At 39.1% G+C, this 12,159-nt stretch overlaps 1 protein-coding gene across 1 annotated transcript in view; it reads right to left on the reverse strand.

The window, feature by feature from the left end:
* The window catches only part of LAMA3 (laminin subunit alpha 3), a 118,279-nt gene that overhangs the window by 33,818 nt on the left and 72,302 nt on the right, over positions 1–12,159 (reverse strand). The window contains exons 39-42 of the mRNA XM_074899078.1: positions 9,603–9,704; positions 8,422–8,505; positions 7,245–7,475; positions 3,394–3,507 (exon numbers count right to left, since the gene is read on the reverse strand). Coding sequence (XP_074755179.1) covers positions 3,394–3,507; positions 7,245–7,475; positions 8,422–8,505; positions 9,603–9,704 — 531 coding nt within the window. The remainder of the gene's footprint in view (positions 1–3,393; positions 3,508–7,244; positions 7,476–8,421; positions 8,506–9,602; positions 9,705–12,159) is intronic.

The raw sequence follows: 12,159 nt of genomic DNA on the forward strand, positions 1-12,159 counted from the left end.
ATAGGACTTTAAATTTTGCATTTTAACACTAATTAGAAGACAGATATAATTTAAAACATGCAATTAATTGAGCCCAAGTACATTCTTTTAAAAATGCCATGAAATTAATATTAAAAGTATTTACTGTAGTAGATTCAGATCAGAGTTGAATTTCATGTACTTTCTCCAGCATATATGTAATTTGTATTTATCTGGGGTAACTGGAATAAATAATAAAAATCAAAGACTGGGAAAACAATTGAAGCTGATAAAACTGAGCCACTTATTCCATGATAAAATTGTTGGGAATTACATCTTATTTTAGAAACATTCTTATTCCTAGTGCTGTTTAATTGTCACACACATTCAGTTTGACTCGATGATCTTAAAGGCCTTTTCCAACTGAAATAATTCTATGATTCTACATTTATACATTATGGGGAGAGGATGAGCAAGTTGCTTTTGCATTACCTAAAACTATGCTAACTTAAAATTGAAGTTGTTAAAATACATTTTTGAGCAGCCATAAAAATTCCATGTGATCAACACTCAAGAGGCATTAAAGCTCCCGTTTTAACACTGTTTTCTTCAATGTGCAACAGACTGATCCAGTGTCCCACAGAGCTGAGAGTGTACTAATAAACTGAAAGATGGAAAAAGAAAGTGGGATATTGGCTGGAAAGCGGTCAGCAAGCAGACTGCACTCCCATTTCATGGATTTAGATGGCTTAGGGCTATGGTTGAAGGCCCTGCTACCATGTTTTGCAGCAGAGGAGCATTTTCCCCTATAAATGAGAAACAGTTCTGTCTCTCCCATCTCCTCTTACACTCCAGTGTCCTCTGCATTTCTTCATACCCAGATTCCCTCAACCACATCAACAGCTCTTCCCCCTGACTCTGCATGTAGTAACCCCTAATTTGTTTTCATCTTGGTTAAAGAACTAAATTTGTGGCTCATGTGTGAAAGGTTCTAGGAAAGAACAGGAAAAGCTCCAGTTCTCAAACAGACCGTTTAACTAGGGTAAGTTAAAGCAATATAAAGACACTATGTTTGTAATAGGAACCATTTTAAAATGCAGCCTCTGTAAAAGATGGTTCCTGCAAAAAGCTCATGAAAAATTCAGACTGTTTCTGAATAAGTACTGCAATTTTTGATAATCCTGAGGAATAAATTAAACTGCAAAAAATGTAAAAGAGAGGTATTTAAAAATATTTGTGTTGGTTTCATCTTGGAGCAACATCCCCCCCTAGTTTGTCTCCTGGCTTTTGTTTTGCTCACTCTGTCTATAGACAAAGAAGCAATTCCATAATTGTCATAGAAGGTTTAAGATATTTCACATATAAACCACTCTGAATGCGCTATGTTGTTCCTTTAAGCTACATGGCGTAGAAGGACCGGAGAACATAAACCAGTGCTCTGAAGGCATTGTGGAATGAAGCCAGAGCCACACTCGTCAAGTTTCACAGGGCTGGAGTCACAGCATCTCCAAACCATCAAGTACTGCAGACTCTGAAAGGAAAACTCTAAGGTGACTCCATAGGCACCCATATGGTACAAGGAAGCCAGAGCAGAGAGTGTCAGGGTCACAACAGAAACACCTATGATGTAAACGGGGTTACGTGACATGCAACAACATGTCATGGGATGAGCAAGTCTCAGCATCATGCTGCTGCTGAGGGAATGTGCCTTTCAGGAAGAAAGGCAGGGACCATGAGGACACAAAGACTGATTAATGGCAGAGGGCCAGCTTTTCCCTACACAGGAGAACCAGTTCTTTTGTCTTCTCTACCTCCTCCTGCACTCCCTTCTCCTCCACTTTCAGCAGTGCAGCACTGCACTCCTCTCCTTCCACCAGCATGCAATGGGACAGGCGTTGTCTGAGCTGGAGGATTGCCCTGCTGTCACAGAAGAAAAAGTCAGCCTGGGCTTAGCCTCTTGTGAGCCTTCTCTCAAGGCTATCACTGGAGAGATGCTGGCATGTGAAGGTACTGGGGTCCAGTGCTCAGGAAGAAGGAGGCCAAGTGAGCAAGCTTTGCACTTTTGATGAAAAACTTGATGACTCCACATTGGGAAGCCTCCTTGTCTTCTCTGCCCAAAGAACTACAGGCCTTTGTCCCATGGCTCCTCTACAGAGAGACAAACTTGCTCCTTATTAGATGGAGGCTCACGACGGAAATACAAGCCCTCTGGGCTTTCATTTTTCACCATATTATCCTGGATGACTTTGCTTACCCTAAATTTTGTCCCAGGGCCAAGTGTTGATTTAGCTCTATCTATCTGAAAGGTAATCCAGCTGTGAGAAGGAAGGGATAAAGAGAAATCTAAATCACATACTTCATGAGGTAAAAGTGAAATTTGCATTTTTTTTTCCTTTATAATTTTCATCTGAAGTAAAACTTCCTCATCTTTATAGCTCTGCTGGAGCACTTTCCTGTCATGGCCTGCCCTGCCTCTCCAAAGCAGCCGCCTGTAAGTCATCCCCCAGAATGTGCTGAATTGGTTTATAGTTTCCATTAAAGCAAGAGGGTTGGTTGAGATGAAGTCGAGGGGAATGACATAACGTGCAGGAATGCACCGCGGGCGGAACGGATGCAGCATGAACAAGGAAGAAATAACAGAGAAGGCAGACCATGAAAGATGTTGGCAAGGTTCTTGTTTACACAGTAAGTGAAAAATTAGTGAAAAGGTTTTAAGTGGGAATTTTTCAGAACAAACTGTTCAAAGAAGTGTCACAGATATAAGCTGGAGAAGCACAGTCGGCCAAATGTCACACTTCCATTGCTACGAGAGCTGATCCCATGAGGCTACTTTGGGTTTAATACAGTGTGCCAGGGAGCAAAATTTGTCCTGCTTCATCTTCTCTAACAACTGAAATTTTCTAATTTATATGATTTTTATCCCCTCTATCTCACTTTATTTATTCCAATATTTTTTTAATCCGTCTACTTATAGATTAAGATTAGTGAAGATTTACTGATGCTGGTTAAATAAGAGGTTCTGCAAAGGCTATGCTATGCATGAATGTGGTATTTGTCAGAATTGGCAAACCCTGGTATATATGTATAAAAATAAGGACTGCAGATGCCAGGGTAAGACCTGTATTTATTATAGATGACTGCAAACACATATATACTAATCTGGTGACTTTTTATACCATGAGCTAACAAAAATTTTAGGGGAAAAAAGAAAACAAAACCAAGGACACAAATAATTCTCATCACCACAGTTACGTTAAACGTACAATGTATGCAATTTACGCTCATTAACAGTACAAGACATAGAGAATGAGGCGTGCAAGGATTATTTTTAGTTGCTTGGAATTTAACAATACTCTATAGTCCATACTGCAGTAAGATATATGGTTTTTTTATTTTTTTTTCCAATTCATTTCTTGAATGTTAGCAGTTACTTACAATACATTTTCCAGTACCATCTTGACACCTATTTGAATTTCCATTGCAATTGCAGGGGACACAGCGTCCATTAAATAATCCTTTATTGTCATGGTAAAATCCAAGCCCACATTCCTAGACAGTAAGCAGAAGGAAAGAAAAATAGTGAGTGCTGGCAGAAAGAAAGTTTTGGAGGTTATGGGAAGCACATTTTGAAATTGTTTACCATTTTCAAGGAGTAGTGGAGGTGTACATTTCCTTGCAAGCTCTTCTAAGCCCATATTGTTGTTTAAATCACATTTTAATGCAGTGAATACCAATGAATGGAGCTGAAGAAGTTTCATCTGAACCCTGTGCTCTACACTTTGTGGTAGTGGGAATTTCATAATTTTGACTCTAACCTCTGAACAAAGCACATTTCCTGTGGCTATGTACAAAGGTGTAGAATATGACTTTTAAACCACAGAAAAAGATTTGAATATAGATTCACACTACAGTGTTCTCAAAGAACAACATGTGGAAATCTCACATATTAGCTAGTGGTTATATGAAATCTTGATATTCATTTAACTATGGTGTATTCCTTGGAAATACTTTTAATGAGATCTCTTTTACATGAATTCATCATGACTTCTACAGTAAGTCTACCTAGAGCTATACAGAGCCATGCTTAGATAGAGCTAGTGATATAACAAAACATACAGTGGTGTAATTTCTACGTATAGGCTTGCCCCGGATACCAGTGAAGCATGAGAAGAATGTTCAGCTATTGAGCACAGCCTGTCAGATCTGAGTTGGGTTTAAATAGGGAGCTGAACCAGAGGACCATCATGAATAAAGCAAGAGACATGAAGTTTGTTAGCATACACCATGAAGGTAGTAACTAATATGTTAAAACCAGGTATTTGCTTGGCATGGGCAGGGAAAGCACAGGGGTAGGGAAAGTACAACAAATTCCTCCTGGGCATGGAGCCTTCCTGTATACAGATCAATTAAAAAATTCCTGCCCACCTTCTCTGCTCAGCACCCTCCTAGCACACCAAACATACCAAAAATGACCAGACATTAAGTCTACCCCTTCTATTCACGAGCTCCTTTTCACTAGTAACTACGCTGGTGTGGTGCAAGGAAGATCAGAGGCTGTATGGAAGCAGGGAGAAAGCTGTGCTGCCCACAAAGCCAACACCTCCCAGGTGCCTGCCTCTGGCAATGTACTTCTGCACTGTACCTATACCTCACCTCTATCTCACAGTTAGGGGCTGGCCCCAGCGACATTCAGTAAACAACTGACAATTGAACTTTCAAGCCATAGATCTTTTCTCACAGCAACTGCACCACCAAGACTGATGTGACTAACTAATCTGAGAAGCAAAGGGTTTGTAGGACAGTGTCTTAAACCACGTTCCAGTGCTTTGAGGTGTAAGTATTTATGCAGGGGCAGGATTAACCAGTGAATTTATCAAGGATGCAACTACAAGAGAAAAGATAAATTCACCTCTCCCAAAGCAGATCTCAAAAGGAATATTGTGTTACTGCTGTTTAAACAACATCTGCTAGCCACATCTTTGCCTTCTTTACATGTGGGATAAATGAAAAAAAACAAACAAACCAACCTAATTTCATCAACAGCTTTTAATACTGACTTCAGTGTGAGCAAGGACTGAATTTAGAATAGGCACTTAAAAATTTTTCAGATACATTTTTAAAAGGGTGAATATGTTCCTTGAACAACGGGGAGCCAATATGCACAGCTTGTGAAGAAAGCAGGGCCTGAAATACATTGAACAGCATAACCAAGTAAAACACAGGCTCTAATGCACATAAATTTTATTTACAAAAAGTCTCTTTTTGGAGAGCAAAATGGATCACTCATTTTAAAAATACATCCAAACGCATCTGGAAAAAATCTAGCAGCTTTTTGGTATTTTATTTATGCTGTCTTTAAAACAACACATTTGGAGTACAGATTTGGGCACTTCGGTTTTTGTGATACTGAGAAATTGATTCCACACAAATATAAAGCTCCAGGCACTTTTAAGTGCTCAGGAGTTCAGGCTGATTGTTTTCAAGTAACCAGCAATTTAAAAGAAACTCCTCACACATGCTGTTGTTAGCAAAGTACTTTGAGATAGAAGAAGACGAGCATTCTTATTACTTTTATATGAAGTAATATATAAGTTGTTATCAAATTAGTTCATTTAAAAACAAAGAGAAAGAAGGAAGCAAGCAAGGAAGGGAAAATGAACAAATTACCTGTCTCGGGGAAAAATCCCTTTGAACTTGTCGCTGCTGACTCCCCTCCTGAAGATGAGGATACCATAGCCTCTGTTGCATATCTTGTGCTAAACAATGCCCCAGGGCTACTAACATGACAACCAGCCATCCTACATTCCCTGGCCTCTGTGCTTGGACCATCATTTTACTTCAGCTCCACTGCAAACATATGCTGCTATCCTTTCAGTGCTCGTCCGTTCTCTTACACTCTCCGCTCTTCTCCAGCTTCTGACTCAGATTAATGAGGCTCTGTGCTGCGTTGGGCCCCACCTTTAAACTTTATACGTGAGTCAAGTTGTACAGCACACAGTACTGTTCCTGAGGTTAACAAGTAACCCCGCAGTTCCTGTAGCTCAATATATACCTAAATTGGGGTGTGGCAGGCATCACCTCCTCCCTACCTAAGGCAGCCAGACAGAGCTAGGTGATTAGAACAGTAAATCACTGCCTGAGTAATGCTGCATAAACATACAGGGCGTGCAAACTACCCAGGCGAGTGTCTTGATCACTTCCTTTGGCTATGTATTTCCACCAGGTTATATAAAAAAACCCCAACAGCTTAGTATATTGAAAGTAGTGGGATGGCAGGAGGAATTCCAGTCCGTGCTCATCAACTTGTATGTGGCACAGAACATCAGATGTGTGAAAAAATAAGTTTCTAGAAATGTTTCTAGAATGGTATTTGACAGATGATGAACAGCTGCCCTGAGCAGTGGATGCATGCATGAGCATAAGCTAGCCATAAATGCTGGCTTGTTCAGTCAGCAGCTGCTCCGGTCTAGATATTATTCTTTCATTCTCATTTCAAAAAAGTTTGCAAGATTAATCCAGCAATTGCTGCTTTATAGTAACCCTCTGAGAGAACAATTCCTCCTATTTTGTGCACTTTGTACACCGCTTATCTCTCCAGTACTTCATTCTGCTGCCCTGGGTGCTTACACATGGGAACAGTCAAGCTCTAAGCTAAGCAGAGTGACAACCAGAAGTACAGCTACAGGAACAGCATCAGGGATAGGATATACAACTGCAGCTACGACTACAACTACATTCTTCAGGTAACAGTATTACTTTGCAATGGTTACACTGTCTTTCATAAAAATATCTCCAAATATTTTTTGCAAGTATGTTAACTTCAACTTTCAAATATTTTCCTATAAAAATAGGAAAGCATCCAAAATTATCTAGGTTCAGGTTACTTCCCTTGGACCCTGTTAAAATAAGGAACACCAGGAATCTTCTCCACTGTGTAGGTTCTCATAGACTTTGACCAAGTCAGTTCTGACTTTCCCTCCATTAAAGTAAGTATTGACTGAGGTTATTCAGCCTCTCACAGGTATTCACAGAAGAATCCCTCATTATAGTGCCTTACACATGTAAAAGAACATTCACAGCTCCACAAAAGCAATCACAAGTTTAGTTAGAGGAACAGGATAGTTTGCTTAGACAGTGAAAGTATTCGAGCCATTGGAAGTGCACACACTTACAAGAAGCACGTTTAATTACTTTAATAACTAGCCTGTTCCTCCAACTAAACCAGAATGTATAGCTGTAGGCGAGACAGAAGATAATGGTACAGTATAGAGGCAAGCGCTTCCTACCTGACATGAGTCACCAGCATACTCGGGAGGGCAGGAACACGTCTCTACATTGTACGCAATGCTGCCGCTTCCTGTGCTGGTGGCTTCTTCCAGCCCAACCTCACCAAGGGTCAGTCGCTGAGTCTCCGTGAAGTAAAGGCCTCTGATGTGCAAACCATCTAGTCTAGACAGGATTATCATCAGTTCTTCTCTGGATACAAGGTTATTGCTGCCGACATGCCTGAAGTTTCCCTGCACATTAAGGGTACAAAATGAGCATGGCCTGGCTGCTTCTTGAAAGGAGTATCTGCAAAGAAGACAGGATGACAGAAAAAGGGAGAAAAACCCCAGGGAACAGATCCCTATGGTGCCAACTGGTGTGGGGTGAAATAGAGGTCAGGAAAATAAATATAATGAATATAAACACAGGATAGGTGGAAAAAAGAATAATGAGCATAAAAAAGCATGTACCCTTTATTTTGCAAGGTACACATGGCTTTGAAGTATCAAAAAGTGAAGAAGCATATAGGTTCTCCTACAGTCATGCAAATTTCTTTGAGGCATCACCCACCAAACCACAAAAGGGTGGGGGAAAATGTTTTTATTTTTTTGAGTAAGCAAAGTCCTACAAATCTAATCTTTGAGGGCTGCCTTCACGTGCTTTCTTGCTACTAACAGACACAGCATTACTGAAAATGGAATCTGGCGTGAAGAAACATTATCTTTTTTGCGTATACATGAGATGGAAATAACCCAGTTTGACCCTCTGAGCACAGATTTAAGGTAGGTGCTAACTGCACCTAAGTGTTGGACACCCATTCTAAATTAGGTACCCAGACACCAGGGAAAACAGGTAACAGTTCATTTCATCCCTATTAAGTACAGTCTGGGGCTGTGATGTGATGAATCATCTTCCACTGATGACTGATTCGGTATTACACCACTGGCCCTGGAGGGAATGCCAAGGGCTAGATTGGACAAGATGCCTAATGCAGAGGTTCTAGAATTAGGTGGTGTGAACTCAAACCTAGATTCACTGAGGTAGTAAAGAGAGAAAAAATGTTTCTATTTAAGGTCTACAGTATTTGTTTATATTTATTAACATTATCAAGTATTTGGCATTTCTGCACATACTGCCTGCATATTTTTATGTATCACAGGAAAGAAAACAGAAGGCCATTCCATATTCATTTCTTACCTCAACAAGCTGTACACGGCCATAATATTGACGATCTGGCAGGGGGTTGTTGGGATCCATATAAACAACTTTCATTTGCTGGCCCTATGCAAGAATGAGGATATAACATTGTCATTTCACTACTTTTTGTGGTAAAGTGTTCAGATGCAATAAAATTTGGTGAAGCACATTAATTCTGGTTTTTGGGGGGATAAAAACTAAGTAATACTAGAAAAACTGTATGTTATTTTGTCAGCAAAGTCATATAGCAAGCACTGTGTTCTAGAATCAGCAGGGTTTTCACTGCTTTTGCCTATTAACAACCTTGCTTTCTAATAAAACACTAAGAGAACTAAACACTAAGAGAATTAAATTAATGCTAGTCAGTTTCCACAGGAACTAGTTATTACTTCTGAGTAAAAACCTTTTTGCGTTTTCAAACACTCTCCTTTGCTGCCCCACCTTCATGTTAGAAAAGGAGCTGCCTCCTGATATCATTGTTAGAGTTTGATTTAGACATTTGTGGTTGGCATGAGGAGTGGAGTAAGACCAATATTGGACTGAGGAATACTCTTTGACCTGACATCCTGGTGTGCAAACAACTTTGGATACTACTGTAGTACTTCATGAGGCATGTTTCCCAATGAGAACTCAAGAATACTGAATTAATACTTCTGATGGTCTGAAGAAACAAGACCACCCTCTTGGGAATTTCTACAAAGAGTAAAAGATTCCAATTTTGGCCCTAAAGTGTTTAAATTAAAAAAACGTTAACCTAAAACGCATTTTTACTTCAATCCCTTGAAGTCTTATGCTTAATTTTATGCTGAAGAAAATTCTCACAGAAAATAAGACTAATTACACATGGAATACAGGACATATTTTGCAGAGTCAAGGCCATACTTGTTGACAAGTGTGCAAGGCACTAATTAATTTTTTTCCACAGGTGCATTTTACAGAGAAAATTCTGGTTTATCTTTTTATTTGCTCTCAAGTCAGTTATGCTTAACAGTATGTTACTTTGGCAACAGATAGGTGTGTTGATGGCTTTGAGAAAATGCAGTAAAATCACTTTTACAGAAATGCAGCAAGCTGCTATAAAGCACACGATAGGAGCAAAATTTGCCATAGTTGTCAGGTAACAGAAAAAAATCATGGTATTGTTATTGCTCAAAAGAAAAAAATGGTATTTCAAAACTTACTGTTAGTTGTATATCAGGTCTCTTATCCAGAAGAACCATGCCCTCACTAGGTAAGCCAAAAGATTTCACTTGGTAACTTAGGAAGCCACCATATGAAGAAAGCTGTAACAAAATATACAAGACCTGAGACACTTCACTGCATTATTGCTTGATATTAATATAACTTTGCATTCAAGTTTACCCCATCTTCCAGCACTGTAAATAACATATTTACTCTTTGTTCTCTGGACCAAATATTAAATATGCATGGCTTGGAAGAAATTACTTTTTTGTTTGTTTATTTGGTGTATCTGACATAACTGTTTGAGCAGTACCTGTTACTGTTCTCTGTGTACCTGCATTGATTTTTTTTTTCATACCTGGGATCATGCCATCTGTGTCATGGAGAAATCACATATTCACATTTGGCTCATCAAGAGCAGACATCAGACTGACAGTGGAACTGGTAGCAAACCCCATGAACAGCCATGGATAAAAAGGAAAAGTGAGACTAAGCATGTTTAAAGGCAGCTTTCACAGGCCAGCATTTTCTGAACTTACTACAAGCATGAATGTAACTCAGAAATCTTTGCTCCACCTTCTGGAGGACAGGACTTCTACTGGTATCAGCTGATATCAGCTCTGTTGTAAGCAGTTGCTGTAGGTTGAGCTGGAACCACACTTCTTTTGGCTCAACTACTGGTGACCACAAGTGGCCTCAAACCCAACCAAATACATACGCTGCTGCCCAGAACAAAGACTTAGGCAAGTGTGTTTGAATCATCTGACAAACAGCTTCCGTGGGTTGTGTACCAGTGACTCAGATCAAAATATACTGAAAGGAAGCTCCAGGCACACCCTAGACAGTTTTTGTTCCAAGAAGAGCCTAGAAAGAAGGTTTGCGGGTACTAGGGGAAATCAGATGTTTTGCCACAGATATACAACTGGTTTGCACCCCTTGCTTTTTGCCCTTATAGCTTATGCTTGGTTTTGACCTGGGAGAAGAACTGCTTTGTCAGGTTTTGGTGTTCTACAGGTAAGCACCAGGCTACGGCCTATCCCTTTCCATATACTTTGATGAATTATTACAAGCAAAACACAGACATCTCAGTACAAAATTTGTTCCTTGGATCACAAGACCATATTTAATACTATTATCTTTAGCCAACAACATTTTCAAAAGCATCATTTGGAACATTGGCTATATTTTGCCAACACAATCGGAACAACCCCGTATAAATATTTTTGTCCAAAAAGATAACGAAATTCAAATTAGAGCTAATTTCATGTTTAAACACACATTTTAGGACTGCACCATATTACAGGCTGTTATGTTTGATTTTTATTTTTTTTTTTAATGGCAAAATATTGGTGTTATAAGCTACCCTCTGGATTTTGTATGTACAGTATTTATTTTCTAACATTAAGAGTGGTCTATTAAACAGAATGTTAAAATACAAAAGAGCAGAAAATGGGGATGATGTGATCTTAATTTCTTAATGACTGTTAGTTTCTGCACTGCTATAGATTTTACATTTGATTTTCTTTATCTTTGTAAACAAAAGACAGAGGAAAGAAAATAGCTCTCCTAAATATTAATGATCCAGTGGAACAAATTAAAAGGTTTAAGATAATAGAAAACAGTATTTATACCCTCATCATACTGAAAAATGTCTGGAGTGATCTTCACATTTTCCAAAAGAGATGCTATCACTGGAAGTAGACCAAAACCTGACATTTTCAGAATACAATAACATGAATAATTGGTAAATTTATGAGCTTGTAAAACTAGCAGCAAGATAGTATTTGGGGGGGGGGACTTTCACTACTGCAGTATTGCCTGTGCTAAAATATATGATTACACACAGTTACCGTAAAAGCTGGTCCAAAAATAGAACTATTTTATTTACAGTGTTGTCACTGTAAATAAAAGCAAGTCATGGCATGCCTAATTAGATACTCTGACATGGGACATAAAATTCATAGCACTGTTCTTAATAGCTATGTTTAAAAAGGGTAATTTCTTGCTTTATATTTTGTTATGGGAACAACAAAAGTCCTTTTGGTTTAACACTGTAGTAGATAACATATGCTTTAACATGAAATTGAAAAATAATCTGTAGTCATTGAAACAAGAACATCTACAACATTAACAAAAAGCATCCTAACTAAATGTGTTCTTCAACTAAAAGACATGTACCTCTCAGCGTAGGAGAGCAGGGTGAAAAATACTGCTCTAGTCTTTAAAATGAGGGCTAAGAGGAACTTAAAAAATGGTACCATCTTTAATGCTCTGGTGTCTATCCCGTTTCTTTTCATTTGTGTGGGACTGCATCTGAAAAGCTTGTGTGTCCTACAAATGGCTACCAACTACCAACACCGTCAGAGTTCTGAACAGAAAGAACCTGGGGCTCTGGACCTGCAAGCCACCACTAGCAAAATCCCTCTGGTCAGTATGATCCCCAGGCTGAAATGCTGATAGGCATTAACCACGAGCAAAAGACTGCTCCCATGCAGGAGTAGAAAGAGCAGCAAGCAGTTCAAAGAACCCAAAGGTTAGAAAACCAGGTGTTGCTCT

Source organism: Athene noctua, chromosome 2 (assembly GCF_965140245.1).
Source record: "Athene noctua chromosome 2, bAthNoc1.hap1.1, whole genome shotgun sequence".
Lineage (NCBI taxonomy): Eukaryota > Metazoa > Chordata > Aves > Strigiformes > Strigidae > Athene > Athene noctua.